Source organism: Nelusetta ayraudi, unplaced genomic scaffold (genome assembly GCF_046127955.1).
Source record: "Nelusetta ayraudi isolate G7.1 ecotype Tasmania unplaced genomic scaffold, CSIRO-AGI_Nayr_v1 ptg000110l, whole genome shotgun sequence".
NCBI classification, from domain to species: domain Eukaryota; kingdom Metazoa; phylum Chordata; class Actinopteri; order Tetraodontiformes; family Monacanthidae; genus Nelusetta; species Nelusetta ayraudi.
This window is the reverse complement of record NW_027466160.1, coordinates 562453-579196: the sequence shown is the minus strand read 5'-3', so window position 1 is coordinate 579196 and position 16744 is coordinate 562453. Positions and strand designations below refer to the sequence as shown.

Below are 16744 nucleotides of genomic sequence, written 5' to 3'. Positions count from 1 at the left end.
GTGGTGCACGAGCACCCTGAAGTGGAATACTGGAGGGACAATTAGGAATTCTCCAAATATTTTCATTTGAAATCAAGAATAGTAAACATAAAAAAAATGTACATTTTTGGATGAGCTTTATTCTGAAACGCTCCATCAGAAATTTGTGAAATTCAGTGAGGGTGTTCCTGGGGTGGGTCCCTAGCACCCTGAAGTGGAATGATGGCGTGACAATTAGGAATTCTCCAATAATCATCTGAAACCAAGTACAGTGAAAAGCGATTCGATCTCGTTTCCCCATTGAGTACAATGACTACCGTAATACCTGGTGTACACGGAGCAAGCAAAAAGCGAGTGCCTGCTGGCTCGACTGCTTTTTTCGAACTGTCGGTTGGTTTGACCGCAGTCGTAACTGTTGGGGTTTCAATCAGGCTGAATCTTGAGTGGGTGTGTTAAGTTTTCCTGAAACAAACAGCCAGGGTCCTCTGGACCTCGGCCGGCAGTCGACTCGTTCCCAGGGATCACGGGGAGGATTTCACTCTCCTAGAAAGTGAAATGTTTGAAACCGGTCCGACTTGTCTGACGTGCATGCTTCATATCAGAGTGCTGCTGGAAATGTCCATTTTCTCTCTGTCTTCTGACAAGGTGTTTATTGGTGTGATCAGCCCCGCTGGATGCCGCGATCCAGTGCGTTGATGCTCACTGCAACTATGACGACAACATCAACAACAACAACAACAACCACCACCGCGACGACAACAACTGCTGCTTCTCGTCGCTGTCTCCATGGTTCCTCTTCTCTTGTTTCTCCTCTGGCGTTTTTCTCCCGTCGAAGGAAAAGGTGAGCACTCTTCTGATGTTCCATGTCTAGAATCCAAACATAAACATGAATCAGTCAATCCACTTCGACTTGTTAATGACACCTAAAAAGGCATCTCAAATGTTTATTGATTTTATTGGCGGATTTAAAAACACGACTGAACCAAAGTCAACTGACTGGTTCCTCCACAGCAAGCAAATGAGAATTTGCTCAAAGAAACTCTGCGCCCATGCATGGACTTCAGGTTTTTAAACCGCTTTCACCTTTGAAACAGTGCTGCCTGCACAGGTGAAGTTTGTTTGGCTTTTGTTTTTTCACAGCCTTTTTTATAAGAAAATCCATCAGAAAATGTAACAAGTTTCAGTTTTCCTGATGATGAATGTATGAAGTCAGTGACAGTAACCGGCTGTGTTGTGGGTCTGCAGAGTGGGCGGTGCTGTTCTCAGAGCAGGAGGTGCTGCTGCAGGGCGACGCCACGCTGCTGCTGAGGAACGCCACGCCCGGCGACCAGGGACTCTACTTCTGCGTGACCATGACGGCGCGGCGCTTCGAGGAGTCTGGGGTCATCACGCTGGTGGTCAGAGGTGAGAGAGCAGTGAGGGGGGGGAAGAGGGGACGACCTGTAATAATACAACTCCCGCTCCTGTTGCAGCTCCGCTGCGGGACGTGGTGGTGGGTTTGGACCGAGGCGCCCTCACCTACCCCCCAACCTCACCTGGTCCAGCTCCTCCACAGTGAGACCAGGAGCCAGGGCGCCACCGACACCTGTCATGTGACCAGCGGCCGAGACAAGAAGAGCGCCTCCATTAGGCACGGAGGGGAGATGAGTAGCAGCTTTCTTCAGATGTGCTCTCTGCTGCAGGTGTCAGTGGGGGAGGAGCTCCACTGTCTCCTGCCTTTCACCTTCCCTTCAACCTCAGGCACTCGCTCTCCGGCCAGGGCCCCGAGAAGAGTCTGGTGCTGCGGCGGCTGGAGGCGGAGCTTCACCTCACCGTTGTTGGAGAAGCAGGTGAGGTACGAAGCCCTCAGACTCATTGACTTTTCAGATGGATGTGAGCAGCTCTCCTGTGGCCTGCTGGGTGAGTGTCCTCACCCCCAGCACAGAAGTCCAACTCCCTCCTCCCGTTGTTGGATGCAGAGTTTTCTTGGCCTCAGGGAGATGCTGCTGGAGGAGCAGCACTCAACACCTCCCACAGACTCCTGCTCTGGGGCACCTCATCTTATTTATATATATATCTAGTGCTGCAGGCAGAATGTTGAAGCATAATTGAGGACAGTTAAAACATCAAATGGGGAATGCCAAATAAACTGTTTTAAAAGATACTTTATTTGAATTAAGACAACAAGCAGCGACCGCGCTGTCATCCACACATTTATTTATTACATCCAAAAGGGCAAATACAACACACAAGGTACTGTGGTGAATTCTTCAGGTGGCTTTGAGGGAGTCTTTGCTGACCCCGACTTGGTTGTAGAAAAACTGGTTTATTGCAAAGAAGATCGAAATCAAACAGGCACCATGAACCCAGGGATGTCTGTTGGCCAGATGTGAGCAACTCCAATGATCCTCTTGTTGCCAGGAGTGGGGGAGAATGTATACATTCCTTAGTTGGACCCCAAGTGTCCAGGAAGTCCCACTGACCAGACCACTTTGCTGGAGGCGCCTTAAGTGGGAGCTCAATAACGCACACAATCCTGGTCTGGCAGCAACACACTCACACGGGTGGGAGTGTGTCAGAGCAGCCGTGGGTTCTCCTCCCGGTAGTCGTGTGGGTCTCCCTTGAAGGGCAGGTGAGGTGGGTAGTTGCAGATACCAGTGAGGAAGATGATGATGGTGCCCAGCGTCATCACCGGGGTCACCAGGAACAGACAAAGTCGGTCCACTGTGCGAGCAATCCCACTCCAGTTGTCCTTCTCCTGCACAGGGCAGAGAGGAAGAGGGGCAGAGGGAGAGGCAGAGAGGGAGAGAGGTCAAGTAGCAGCCAGTGATTTTCCTCTTGTGTGTGTTTGGAAGAGCGCAGTCATTATCAGTGTGGGCGCCAGGGCCACACCCACCCTCACCTCATTGTAGTTGTTCTTGTTGTGCATGTGCTTGATGATGTAGTTGGCTCCATCCACCGCCGGCTTGATCTCCGCGTACAGCTGGTCGCTCACGCCACCATCCTCCTGTGGCTTCACAGCTGAGGGACACACGCACAACGAAGAGCAACATTGGCAAAAAGCAAGAGGATTATCGAGGATTTTATTGTTGACACTAGGAGGCCTTTTTTTTTACTGCCAAGCCTTGAAATGCGTCATGTTGGTGTTCCGACATACATAAACTGTCTGCACTTGTTTTACGGAAGCCCATTGCTCCCACTCTAGAAAGACAACAGGGCTCAGTATCACATTAAAACGTGAAACAGTCACAGAATATCATGATAGTCTCACCAAATTACATGGAAAAAATGTATCACGTGAAAACGTTGACTAATAGTTAAAGTTTATAATGTGACACTGAACCCTCTTTTCTTTCCAGTGTGGCAGCAATGCGCTTCCATACAGAGAGAATTAGGGCCACAAGAAGAGAAAAACATTGTGAAGAATTTTTTTTTTTCAAGTTTCCATTCTGAGAATAAAGTTGAAATTTTGTGTATAAAATTGAAATTTCAATAATAAAGTTTAAATAATAAAGAGATTGAAGTCAGAATTTCCTGATTAAAGTCGAAGGCGCTGCATACAAGCCTTGTGGCGCACTCCCGCTTCCTGTTTACTTTATTCACAAAGTTTCAACTTAAAACTCAAAAAATATATTTTTCTCTTTTTCTGGCCCAAAATCATCTTTCGTACTTCCTTAAGGTCTATATATTGGAAGTTTCACAAAATATTTTTTGAAAAAGCAAAACATTGAGTGAATAAGCATCACGAGTGAGTGAGCGGGCCGGTGCCGGAGAGGCGGGCTAGCGGGCCGCTGGGACCTACTGGCAGCGTGCGTGGGTCTCCGGACCAGGCCGTGTCTCTCAGACTGCCGCTCGAACATGAGCTCGCTGCGGGACTTGACGCTGTAGTATTCCTCCGCCGAGGCGATGTAGCCCACCGAGCTGGAGCGGCGGGGCAGCGCCCCCTCCCACGGAGGCTCCTCCTCATCGGGGCGAGACATCCGCAGGATGCGGGGCAGCTGCTCCAGGAAGAACTGCGGTGGAACACAACACCAGTTGACGGACCAGCACGTGTGTGTGTGTGTGTGTGTGTGTGTGTGTGTGTGTGTGTGTGTGTGTGTGTGTGTGTGTACCTTCTTGGTCCACTCGGACATGACGTGCGTGCTCGGCGTCCTGAAGTGAAGGTTGAGGACGACCACGCAGTTCAACACCACCACCGTCACCAGCACCATGATGAACATCAAGTACCTGAGAGAGAGAGAGAGAGACACACACACGTTCTCAACTCCATAACACAACATCCTGTATGTGTGCTGCAGCTTTTCGCCAACTACAGGGCTTTGAGCAGTTGCATTGGCCCTTGTCGGCCACCGTACTACGGTCAGTTCCCCTCAATATAGTAAACCAATGAGGGCGGGCTTTTGGGTTTGTTATGTTTTGGATCTCTTTAATAAAATGGTTTTAACTATTTACTTATTTATAGTTAAATAATTCTATAAATATTAATTTATATTTAAATATTTAATTATATTTCACTTATAAATTATAATAAATCAGAATGTACAGAACCCAATTCTCTATTTGAACCTCGTTAAGCACACATCTGAAACACACTGGTCACTACAATTACAAGAATAAAGCACACAGCACAACTGATTTCATAAATAAAACTCAACTATTTACTTAATGATAATAAACCAAGGAATAAAACTAAACCAGGAACGTTCGCTATTCCAGTCTTTCAATCAAGACGCCCCCTTTCCCATCAGGGTCAACGCTATAGTCAAACCAAAACACTTCAACAACTCAAAAAAAACAAAACACACACTTGTGGGCCCACACACCAACTAAGCCGGCACTTTTTTATAACCACACGCTAAAATAAAAACGGGTCCTTTCGTCAGCCGGAACGCAGCTCGGGTGCGCCGCAGCCGGAGCGCGTGGCTGTTTCACCCGCCACTGGGCAATGGAAAAACCAGAAAAGCGGTACCTTGGTCCAGAGCAACGGGGTCCACCACAGTTGGGACCAACGGACAGAGTGGAGGAGTTGGGGAGACCGGCCGGCCAGGATGACTCGAGAGCGACGATGTGCGGGGCGCTCGCCCGCCGCCTGCTGCACTTCCTCCACTCCCACAGTGTGCGGATGGCTGACTGCCGCAGCGCGTGGCGCCGCTAGCTGCCGCGCTAGCTGCCAGGTGTCTCCGTCCTGCCCAGGACAACTCGAGCAGGCTGCAAACGATCCTCCAGTTTTGGGCGCGAGCCCGGGTTGGACACTCCCTGCAGGTCGCGTTCTCCTCCGCGCCGTCCGTCTCACTCGTTTTCCCTTTTTCCTTCATTTTTTTCTTCCCCCCCCGCCGAACACACCTGTTCCTTAAGTACCGTCCCGGCCGGACACACCTGATCCTCATGTGGCATCATAGGCACGCCCTAAAAACTGATTGCCTGGCTCTGGCTCGTTAGCCAATGATTGGGAGGGTGGCCGTACTATAAAGAGTTGGTATTGGGATTGACTACACTTTGACGCCCTGTCACGTCATTTCCGCTGCCTCAGGTACGAGTTGCCACTGCCGCGGTTCTTTTTAATTGTTTTTGAGTACTCGTTTTTAGATCGTATGGTTTGTTTGTTTTTTTTACTTCGGGTTGGCGTGTAGTGCGTCGTCGCTCTTTCGGCATGTGCCGCCTGATGCACCTCCGGGTGAGTATTTCATTGTTGGGTTTCGTCTCTAGATTCTAGCAGCTGTTCAAACCACGTTAATGCACGCACGCACGCGCGCGCGCGTCTTACTTGACGATCAGGGGCACAGACATGGACGTCTCCGGCAGCCTCTGAGAGATCAGCAGCAGGAAGACAGACTGAGCCAGCAGCACGGAGATGGACAGGGTCATCTTCTCACCACCTACACACACAGACACACAGACAGACAGACACACAGACAGAGTGAGCAGCAGGCCTCGTCCTGTGCTGGTGGAGGTGGTTGTTGAGTGCACTGACTGTCGGCAGGCAGGTAGTAGACCAGCGAGGCCAGGAAGGAGATGAGCACGCAGGGGATGATGATGTTGACGATGTAGAAGAGCGGCTTGCGCTTGATGACCAGGTAGAAGGTGATGTCCTGGTGCTTGTTGCTCTCGGGGGGGATGTGCCTGTAGGTGTTCCTCTTGGCCGGCCGGTGCACAATCTCCCACTCGCCGTTCTCTGCCAAGCACAGTCGCACAAGCGGCCGGCCGTCAACACAACAGGCAAGGGGTGTGCGTGCGTGCGTGCGTGTGCACATGCGTGTGTGTGCGCGCCCACCTGTGAAGCTGGCCGGGTCGATGATGATCCACTCCACCGTCCACTTGCTGGTGTCGTCGGCCTCCTCCTTCAGCAGCAGCCGGATCTCCTTGGCGTTGTACGTCAGGGAGCTGCAAGGCAACGTGGGTAATGCAGTCTGGAGGCTTTGTAAAGAGAGGTCAGGAAAATCAAGGGCTCGGGGGGTGGGGGGGGGCACACTCACGTGAACTTGAGTGTGCAGTTCTGCCAGTCGAAGGGGAAGTACTGCACACTGATGGCGCAGGAGGAGCGGAAGATGGCCGGTGGCAGCCAATAGCAGAGGCCGCTGGAGTCCACCAGCACGTTGCTGTAGTAGGCCACCTGGAACTGGGCGTCGTTGCTGCAGGGACGACACACACACACACACACACACACACACACACGTCTCAGGTGGGCTGCTCCTGAACCCGTCTGGATCAAACAGGAAGAGCAGAAGCTCTGCCTGGACTTCTCAACAGAGGAACCATCCTGGAGCAAAGATCTGAGAGGCTGGGATTGAGCTGGTGGAGCCCAGTCAGCCTCACTGCCCCCTAGTGGCTGGTTACAGTAGCACACAGTGGCCTCCTGCCCCAGTTGCAGTCAGCAGGTGGATCCAGGTCGACCTGATGACCTCGGCTGAGCGGCGCTTGTTGATTTGTCAGATTGACAACCACTGGTCTGCTCCAGAGCAAGTCAGACTGAATAAACATGAAAAAGCAAACTAACAAATAATTAACTGACAACTTTGACTTCGCCAATGAAGGAAAATCCTGTTTCAGCTCGACTTTTTCACTGCAGCAAGAGGCTCCGAGGCCCCGCAGCCACGTCAGCGCCTCCTGCTGGACGACTGATTGGTGGTGCTGACAGGCAGGAAGCCCTCACTTGTTCTCCAGCACGATCTCCGGTAGCCACACCATGTTGGACGGCAGGCGCAGCATGCTGATGCCGTCAAACTCTGTCTCGTTCCACGACAGGCGGTAGTCGGTCCATGTCTGCCACACACACACACACATACACACAGTGTCAGAGCAGAGGGAGGGGCTGCAGTCTGACTGTAGCTGCAGCTGTTGGCTCACGTGATCAATCCAGACGTTGGTCAGCAGCGTTTCGTCAACCTCTTTCTGCAGGAGGAAGAAGAAAAATCTGCCATGAGCATTTTTTTTTTTTTACACACACACACACACACACACACACACACACACACACACACACACACACCAGGGAGATGAGGTTGGAGAGGGTGAGCGCCAGGTAGACGTCCACAGCGTCCTGCTGCCTCTCCACAGGCCTCAGCTCCTTGTTGTAGCCTCGCTCCTTCAGCAGGTAGTTGATCAGCCGCTCCTCCTCGTTCCTGCAGCAGCACTCTGACACACACACACACACAGGGACACCAGTTTAGCCACACAGAGGCTCCCAGGTGAGGAAGGGTCTCTGCCTTTCTATGAACGTGAGCAGTTCCAGTCAGCGTTCACATCACATGATCAGATTCCAGTGACACACAGAGAACAAACAGGGTGTGTGTGTTACATTCTTGCCGCTCATGTTTCAGGTGGTCTCACAGCTGCCCCCCCCCCAGCAACACACACACTCCCAGATCACCAGCCGGACGTGCTTTTGTTTCTGTTTTTATGTTTTTGAGTCCCAATTTGAAAGTGAATGAAGGCGACATAGCAAAATAAAAACCCTGTTCCTGTTGACATATCATCTGATCAATCACTGTCCTGCCTCATGATGTGTGCTAGATCTGGAGACAGAATGCAGAGTCACAACAAGCAGCGCTGAGGGTGGAATCAGCGCAGTCGTTTCCCGAAGCGACTCATAGCATTCGTTTGACAAAACACTGACACCACACAAGACAAACGTCTCCACCCCGGCACCAGCACAACTCTGGGACCTCTCACAGCAGCTGGCAGCAGAAGTCACTTCTAATCAATAATCAATGTCTCCGTGGATCAGCAGCAGGGCGGGACTCACCGGAGGAGAGCAGGACCAGCAGCACGGCGACGGCCGCAGCGCCGCGCTGGAGCTCCATGACGCACTGAAGCACCGAGTCCTTCAACCTTCAGCCTGGAGCCGCCCAGGGTGAGAGGGTGAGTGACAGCAGGCAGCTGGAGAAACAACATGGTGGGAGAAAATAGCCAACAGGAAGCCGGAGCAGCTGCTGTCACCTCCACCAGTGAGGAGCGGAGGGGGAGGAGCAGGAGACTCAGTGATGAACTTTAATCAACTCCAGCAGGTCCACACACACACACACACTGCTGCCGTGAGTCGACACACACACACACACACACACACACACACACACACACGAGTTTCCTTTGTGCACACATGATTTATTTCACTACAGATAAAAACAGATAAAAGACAGATTTCATGGTGATTATTACATGATCATTATTATTATTATTATTGTTATTGTTATTTTAAAAATTCAGGTAGTCGAATAATAAAAAGGGGAGGGGGCCAGGGGGTGGGCGACACCGGTGCTCATAGCGACAGGTTGACGTCACACTTGGTCTTGCCGCTGCTCAGGCTGTGGATCATGGAGATCATGGCCGAGTGCTTGTTGAGCTCGTCCTCCTTCTGCTTCAGCTTGGCCTCCAGCTGGACCTTCTGCAGCTCCAGGGACGACGCCTGGCACACACAGAGGTGGTGGAGCGCATGGCCGGGGGAGGGGGGGGGGGAGTTAGGGAGGAATGTCATCATCGAAGGTACAGGACATGCGGGGAAAATGTGTGCGAGGAAGGGCGTAAAGCGCTAGCGTCATAAAAGGCATGCGATGCTCTAAGCCACAGTATAAAGAGGGATTAGGTCACAGTATAAAATGAAAATACAAACACTAATATCGTGAAACTAAGACGTATCCAGGTTTGAGTGCGCAGGCCACCGAAGCTCCCTGGCAAGCTCGAGGGGGTGAGCTGCAATCTAAAAAGTCACCACTAGATGTCGCTGCACCATCTCCAAATATTACACACTGGACCTTGAAGTTGTTCTCGGTTTGACTGTTCAGTTTATTCATTCCTTGACTAACTAACTAAGACAAATGTGATGGAAATACATATGAATGCTAATGAACACTTGGTTAAAAGCAGGAAGTGGAGCCTGCGGTGAGGAGCAGGTGAACGCACCTTGATGCTGGCGTCCTTCCTGGCCTGCTCCGTCCTGCTCAGCTCCGTCCTCACCACGTCCAGCGACTCCTCCAGCTCCCTCTGCTCCTGCTCCCTGGCCGCCGCCTTCTCCTCCTCGGCCCGCAGCTGGGCGCGCACACCTGGGCGGGGGCGGAGCCTTAGTCTGAGCTTCCATGAATGAGCCACACCCCTTCCCATGTGACTGTTTCGAGGTGCCCCCGCTAACCTGTGAGGTCGCTGCTCCGCTGCCGCAGCTCCGAGCGCAGCGAGCCCGCCTCCTCCTCCCGCTCCTGCAGCGCCGCCGCCGTCCTGGCAGAGACAACAGGGGGCGCCGTTGAGTGACTGAGTGTGTAAAGGCGGCAGGGCTGAAGTGCGAGCGAGGCGGACTTACTTGTCGTTCTGCAGCTGCAGCGCCTGGTGGTCCCTGCGGAGGGAGTCGTTGTGCTTGCCGAGCGAAGCGTGAGCCGCCTGCAGCTCCTTCAGCTGCCGCTCGCTCTCACTGGACCTGCACGCGGAGCATCAACAGTCACCACAGTGCTTTCTGTCCTGCTGTAGGACCAGCCAGTGGTCGCAGTCGCTCCGATTAGATTAGATTGGAATTGTAATGTTGCAGCAGAACAAGAATGAATAAACAAACAATACATCCTATTCATGAGTGTTTTTTCAACCTCCAGTGTCCACTGAGATCCTGCCAGGTGTGCCAAGAAAAATTGATCAAATTCCCCCCAAGAAAAAAAAAAAAAAAATGTTATTTTAATTAAAAAAATAATAACATTCCATTGTGGAGGGACTGTGCGAGCCTGTTTTCCTCCCAGGACATTAGCTTTTTAAGCATCTCAACAGGCCCAGGTTTGACATTAAGAAGTATAAATAAACGAAATACATTGTCATTATTAGGCTAAAACGTGTCATTTCATCATGTTTTTGGTTGCTGGTGAATTTTTGGTTGCATGAATTCACCAGAAGAATCTTTAATAAACACTGTGCATACCAAAAGGTAAAACTGGACTAATCTATATACACTACACAACACCTGAATATATTGCAGTACTCATAAGAAAAGAAATGTTGCTCAAGGAATGGAATGGTTGCACTGAAAATGAAAAAACGTATTGCACTCAAAAACCAGAGGAACAGTTGGATGATGTGTGTATTGCAGTGGCAGGTTGCTGCTGCTGCTGCCCGTGACTCCGCCCTCTGACCTGCTGAGCAAGGCGTTGTAGGCTCCCCGCAGCACCTGGTGCTCCTCAGAGTCCTGCTGCAGCCTGCCGTTGTGCTGCAGCAGCTCCTCCAAGTCGGCCCTGGAGCGCTGCACCTCCAGCACCTGGGCGCTCAGCTCCGCCCCCTGCTGCTCGCAGTGCCGCTCTGCCTCCTTCAGCAGGGCGCCCAGTTTCGACGCCTGGAACAGAGAGAGAGAGAGAGAGAGGATGCAGGTAGAAACAGCAGGATTGGAGCTGCTGGTCGGTGCTGCTGGTGTCTGTGGTACCTCGGCCTCGGCCTGGGCCCGCTGGACTCGGTACTGGGCCAGGAGTCGGTCCGACTGGGACAGAGCCAGAGCCTTGGCCTCCAGCAGGTCCTGCAGCCCGCTCTCCTTGCACTGACACACACAGGGGGTGGAGTGCACTTATGCACATAAAACAGGTGTTCCGACGTGCACATGAACACTCACACGTGCACACGCAAACACACTCTCACGCACACACACAAACACACACTCAGGTGTGTGAACTCACGGCGAACGCGGACAGTTTCTGCTCGTAGATGTCAATGACGTCCGACATGCGCGGGTCCTTCACACACTCCTGCAGCTGCACAGCAACAGCACAGCATGGTGAGCCAGTAACACACACACACACACACACACACACACACACACACACACACACACACACACACACACACACACACACACACACACACACACACACACACACACACACACACACACCTCCAGGCCACCCTGGATCTTCTCAGCCAGACTGTGGACGCTGTGGCAGCTGGAAACACCGCTGGAGGAGTCCAGGAGGCTGGGGGGCGGGACTTCCTGCACAGCAAGACGTTTGACAGACAGCTCCGCCTCCCTCTGGCGGTAGGCGTTGTGGGCGGCCATGCTCTCCCCCAGACTGGGAGGAGGAGGAGGAGAGAAATGCTCATCTGGTTGTGATGGAGCTGCAGCCTCTCCAAAAGTACCAGGATGTTGCCAAATAACAAAAACAAAACACAACAACAACTCACACCAGCGAGGGGAAGTCTGGGAGGGGCGTGGCCTCAAACAGCAGGGAGAGTCCAGTCTGCACGCGCTCCCTGTGGTGGGAGGTCAGGGCGAGGGAGAGCGGCGTCACGATTCGCTGGTCCTGGATCAGAGCAGTCAGTCAGAGAGAGAGAGAGAGAGAGGTGTGTGTGTGTGTGTGTGTGTGTGTGTGTGTGTGTGTGTGTGTGTGTGTGTGTGTGTGTACCTGCAGAACCCTGTAGAAGCTGGTCTCCATGTCCTTGACCTGCGGCCTCAGTTTGCTCATCAGCTCCAGACTCTTGAGCAGAGCTTCAGCCAGCACCTGACTGAGGAGCAGCAGCATCTCAGTGTGAGAACGACTCTCATGAATGAATGAATCATCTCAAAGAATCATCTCAAAGAATCAACTCACCCGAGGTCGCCGTCAGAGCCGCTGCGGGGGCCGTCGCTGTGGCAACAGGACAGGAGGGACTGGACCAACGAGAGGCAGCGCTGAGCCGTCAGCTGACGGGACAGCAGGGACCTGGCCGAGTCGTCAGCACACAGCAGTGGAGGACGAGTCAAGGTCAAGTAGGACAGGGGGTCCCAACTATCATCCAACACCTCGGACCCCCAAACAGCATCAGATCTTCACCAACCAACAGACGATGCGACTAAATACAAAAATCACCACCACCACCACCACCACCACCACCATCATCGCCATCATCACCATCACCATCACCGCCATCATCAATAGGACGATGAAGAGAACTTGTTTGAACTGGTGGAAGGATATCGAGCAGCAGGCTGGCTGTGTGCGTGATGCGGCTGCAGCGTCTCTTCAGCCGGACGTCTCCCTCCGCCGGGTCGACGGCCTCCAGCAGCTCCAGGACCTTGGGCAGCAGCACCTCCACGAAGCTCAGCACGCCGTCGGCACCGCCGTCCGCCGCAAGCGACTCCTGGAGCGCAGGAGGAGACACACAGCGAGGCCTCAGCATCATCGCAGTCGCTCTCACTCCACCCCGCACCGCCAGACGCTGCCCACCGTCACCCACCTGCAGCAGCTCCGCCAGCAGCTGCAGCACCTGCAGCGAGCCGCGCTCGGCGCCCTCCACTGGTGAGCTCAGCCACTGCACCAGGGCCAGCCCGCTCTCTGGCCCCGCCCCGTCCCGCCGGCCCGCCCGTCGGAGTTTCAACGCGGGCGGTAGCGCCGGCCTGAAGAGCACCTGGCAGAGCAGTGGGCGGAGCCCTGGGACGCCACACATGGCCAGCAGCAGCTCCAGCACCTGCAGCACACACCAGTTAGTTCAGGGTTGGGTTAAACTGTTGAACTAGTAGGGCCATGATGGGTTCTACAGCGTGCCAGAGGGGGGGTAGCGGAGCAGCAGCAGATGAATGGAGGAAATAATCTATCATGGGATATGGAGAAAACATGTTGCTTTAATATCAATTGATATTTTTATCATATGCGGCCCATTAAAAAGCTTTACGGGCCGCATATGGCCCCCGGGCCGTAGTTTGCCCATGTCTGAGTTAGAACGACTCACCTACTGAAACAACAAGACTGGTCTCCTCATGACTCACCTTGGCGGCCGAGTCGGGGTCCTTGGACTGCAGCAGCCCCAACACCTGAGACACACAGGCTGAGAAATACTCGTACCTGCAGCAGAGGTCAGGAGGTCAGGAGAGAACACACATGGCACACACCGTGTGTGTGTGGTGTGTGCGTGTACCTGGTGAGGTAATCTGCTATTTTGGGGTTCTTCAGCAGGTCCACCAGGAGGTCGACTGAGTATTTCCTGGTCAGGGTGCCGTCGCCATTCACTATGATGTTGAAGACCAGCTGGAAGGTCTGGTGGATGTTCTTGGCATCAAAGAGCTGAGGAGAAACCCAGAGGGAGGAGGTGTTAGAAATAAAGCAGCAGGCATCTGTTAGAGTGCAAACTGAGGAGAAGAAGCTCCTTCACCTTCTCCCCAACCTTCTCCTTGAGAGTGAGGCTGGCCAGGATGGACAGGGCGAAGACCACCACCGTCAGGCTGTTGTGAGCCAGGAAGGTGATCAGCGTCCGGTAGAAGGGCTTCACTGAGTCCTGAGGGGGAACAATCAGTCCGTCAGCCAGCCATTCAGTCAATCAGTGTAATGGAAAATTGTACCTAAAGGCCTTAAGCCTGCCTCGTGACTTCTCTGCACATGTTTTGGAGTGTTTTTTCATATCTTGTCAAGTAGCGTTTTTCATATCTGGAACAACAATGGGCAACGAAAGTACTTTGTTCTGTTAACCTGTCCACGGGTGTCTGGGGGGGGCCAGACGATGCAGATACCCCTCTAGCGCCACTTCTGTAAACGGTTCAACCTATATAAGATGTACAAGTCAGCCAGTCAGTCTCAGGCTTCCTGCCTGGTGAACTCACCAGAGACTTGATGTAGCTCTGCACCGAGTGGTTGTCACGACACAGGTTGGCCAGGAGGCCCAGGCACGGCATGATGATGTCATCATTGTGCGACTGGCTGCGGAGAGACACAGAGACTCCTCAGTGAGACAGGCCCACTCACACACAGTCAGGGAGAAGGAGAAGGAGGAGGAGGAGGAGGAGGAGGAGCAGGAGGAGGAGGAGGAGGAGCAGGAGGAGTGCAGACTCTTACACGCTGGCCACCAGGAAGGCCAACAGCTGGCGGATGTGGTTGGACGTGTGGAACATCCGAGTGTTGTAGGTCAGCTTCTGCAGCACCTGCAAACACTGAGACACACAGGGACACAGAGTCATGGAAAATAACAGCTGATATGTGTCATGTCTTGTCTTCTTGTCTGCACCGCGTGACCCTGGGTTTTCAGGAGGCTACAGCCTCGTACACTCAGTTGTCTTCTGATCTGTATGCAACACAGGCTGACACTCACATGAGGAGCACCAGACGTCACCTCAAGACAATCAGAACCAGAGGGGCGAGCGACGTACCTGCAGTACCAGGGGCTCTCCTGGGGTGGCGCTGTGGCAGTGGATGACGGAGGCCACGGCGGCGGTCAGGTTGTAGCTGCTGTGCAGGATCTCCCGGGAGTCGTCACTGGAGGCTGAGGAGGAGAAGCAGGTGGGTCAACGACCTGCGTAAGAAACGGGGGGATGACGACGATATGGACAGGGTGCAGTACCCAGCTGAGCCAGCAGGGCGATGATGGCAGTCAAGAGGGTGGGGTCAGTGTTGGGGCTCCCCACCAGCTCCACCAGCCCTGACACACAGTCAGCAGGCAGGAGCTGGGTGGAGGACAGCAGCTGGTCACACCTGAGGGACGACACCTCCTGCAAAAACACACAACCAGTCACATAGTGTACTGATTACCCACATCAATAACTTCCCTGCACTAATGTACACAATGCAAACATCCAAAATCACTGTATATTACTGAACTCAGGAAAATCCCATCCGTATATTTTTTAGCCTGTTATATTCGATACATACTTATGTCATCATTTCACACCTGCACTTTATAGCTACAGTTGAGTTATATAGGTGTATACTATGTATTTATTATTATTTATTAGGTGAATGGATGTTGTCGTTCCACGGTTTTCATTCACGTAGCAGCTCTTTACCTTTGACGCTCAGGTGTCTTCAATGTCCGTCCTTCATACCAGCACCACTACATCGCTCATAAATTGGTCAATTTCAGACGTGGGTTCCATTTAACTCATTTATTTACAATGACAAGATGAGGTCGGGCTTGACCCACTTTCAATCAAACATTTCGTGCCCTTTGTGACGTCACAAAGGGCATCCCCAGCAGACAGCCGTGGCCCCAGCAGACAGAACATCCATCTCACCTCCACCTGCTTCTTCAGCTGCGCCGCGTTCTGCGCCGTCCTGCTGTCCCGGTACTGGCGCACCGCCAGCAGCAGCGACTTCAGACTCGTCGTCACGTCCATCCTACATAGAAAAAGAAATCTAGGTGAGTGGAGCCGCTGTGACGTCACACAGCCGCAGCCGGTGTCAACGCCGCGGCTAGTATGCTAACAGCGGCTAGCCGGCGCCCACTGCTTCTCCACGAAGGCGACAGAGTGAAATGAGATGAACACAAAACCACCGGATTGTTAAACTGGACTCGTTAGATGATGATTGGGTCGACTGTGACGGGGTGACTGTGTGGTTTTGAGCACTACCTGCCTTTTTCCTCCACAGATGGACAACAACAACAACACAAGGCGACTTCCTCCCGCTCTCCGCTTCGAAAGTCAGCGGACCGAACCATCTCGATCAGAGGGGGAGGGGGTCCGGTTAAATCTACCTCGATTCCGCGTTTTAACCGCTTGTGAATAACGTCTGTGTTTTGTAAATGTATCACTTGATTGTTAGACCCAAATAAATGGATGTGAGTGTCGACCTTAAGGAGATTTGGGAGCACACAGGTCGAAATGAAGGTGACGGTCCACCTTGAACAAGGACTGGGCCAAGCCACCTCTGATCACACGTGACCGGCGGGGCGGGGCCAAGCCCTCCTGCCGCTCCGACGGAAGTTGGACATCGACCGGAGAGCAAATTCAATCCAAATAACATTAAACTGACTTCAGAATGAAACAAAAGTGATGGGTGGAATGGTAATGTGAACAGCTAACTCCAGTGCTAATGCTAAATGTTGTCCTTCATGTGGGACAAGGATGATGATGTGCTGTTAATTCTAAAAAAAAAGCAAAATATACATTTATTTGTGTTTCCATAATGGTCTGATACTGGTGAGATGAATCATCCCTCCCTGCTGGATATAAATAGATAAATAAATAAATAAATAAATAATAAGGGCGACACGGTGGCGCAGTGGTTAGTGCTGCCGCCTCACGGCAAGAAGGTCGTGGGTTTGATTCCAGGGCCCGGGCCTGGGACCTTTCTGTGTGGAGTTTGCATGTTCTCCCTGTGTCTGTGTGGGTTCTCTCCGGGTTCTCTGGCTTCCTCCCACACTCCAAAAACATGCATGTGAGGTGTGAATGGTTGTTTGTTTCTATGTGACCCTGCGATGAACTGGCCACTTGTCCAGGGTGTCACCCTGCCCTCGCCCTATGACAGCTGGGAGAGGCTCCAGCAGACCCCTGAGGACCCTGAATAGGAATAAGCGGGGACATAAGATGAATGAATGAAATTCCAATAAATTATTGTTGAGATTGGACATCTCAACGGGCTATCCATGAAATGAA

At 52.5% G+C, this 16744-nt stretch overlaps 2 protein-coding genes across 2 annotated transcripts; both read right to left on the bottom strand.

The window, feature by feature from the left end:
- Positions 1-2493: 2493 nt before the first annotated feature.
- chrnd (cholinergic receptor, nicotinic, delta (muscle)) lies at positions 2494-8392 on the bottom strand. Its single transcript, XM_076049071.1, has 12 exons — positions 8201-8392; positions 7445-7590; positions 7303-7347; positions 7109-7218; positions 6432-6587; positions 6230-6339; positions 5930-6130; positions 5723-5834; positions 4071-4185; positions 3761-3971; positions 2861-2979; positions 2494-2716 (listed from the first exon to the last, which is right to left on the bottom strand). The coding sequence occupies exons 1-12, from the start codon at positions 8256-8258 to the stop codon at positions 2534-2536; spliced, it is 1566 nt and encodes a 521-aa protein (XP_075905186.1). The 5' UTR covers positions 8259-8392; the 3' UTR covers positions 2494-2533.
- Positions 8393-8538: 146 nt separating this feature from the next.
- On the bottom strand, positions 8539-15521 carry cip2a (cellular inhibitor of PP2A). The gene is made up of 21 exons (XM_076049065.1): positions 15383-15521; positions 14713-14860; positions 14522-14634; positions 14211-14305; positions 13979-14075; positions 13534-13656; positions 13300-13445; positions 13151-13226; positions 12622-12852; positions 12363-12525; positions 11997-12132; positions 11811-11910; positions 11590-11708; positions 11303-11477; positions 11088-11162; positions 10841-10951; positions 10557-10753; positions 9746-9859; positions 9581-9663; positions 9355-9494; positions 8539-8860 (listed from the first exon to the last, which is right to left on the bottom strand). The coding sequence occupies exons 1-21, from the start codon at positions 15482-15484 to the stop codon at positions 8714-8716; spliced, it is 2691 nt and encodes an 896-aa protein (XP_075905180.1). The 5' UTR covers positions 15485-15521; the 3' UTR covers positions 8539-8713.
- Between the last annotated feature and the right edge of the window lie 1223 nt (positions 15522-16744).

Excerpts from the sequence above, each read along its gene's own strand:
- chrnd (XM_076049071.1), bottom strand. The coding sequence starts at position 8,258 with ATGGAGCTCCAGCGCGGCGCTGCGGCCGTCGCCGTGCTGCTGGTCCTG. Across the intron at positions 6,588-7,108 it reads GAGATCGTGCTGGAGAACAA|CAACGACGCCCAGTTCCAGG; the intron begins GTGAGGGCTTCC and ends TCGTCCCTGCAG. Across the intron at positions 5,835-5,929 it reads CTACTACCTGCCTGCCGACA|GTGGTGAGAAGATGACCCTG; the intron begins GTCAGTGCACTC and ends CTGTGTGTGTAG.
- cip2a (XM_076049065.1), bottom strand. The coding sequence starts at position 15,484 with ATGGACGTGACGACGAGTCTGAAGTCGCTGCTGCTGGCGGTGCGCCAG. Across the intron at positions 14,306-14,521 it reads GAGAGCCCCTGGTACTGCAG|TGTTTGCAGGTGCTGCAGAA; the intron begins GTACGTCGCTCG and ends TGTGTGTCTCAG. Across the intron at positions 12,133-12,362 it reads CACAGCCAGCCTGCTGCTCG|TGCTGTGTGCTGACGACTCG; the intron begins ATATCCTTCCAC and ends CTCGTCCTCCAC.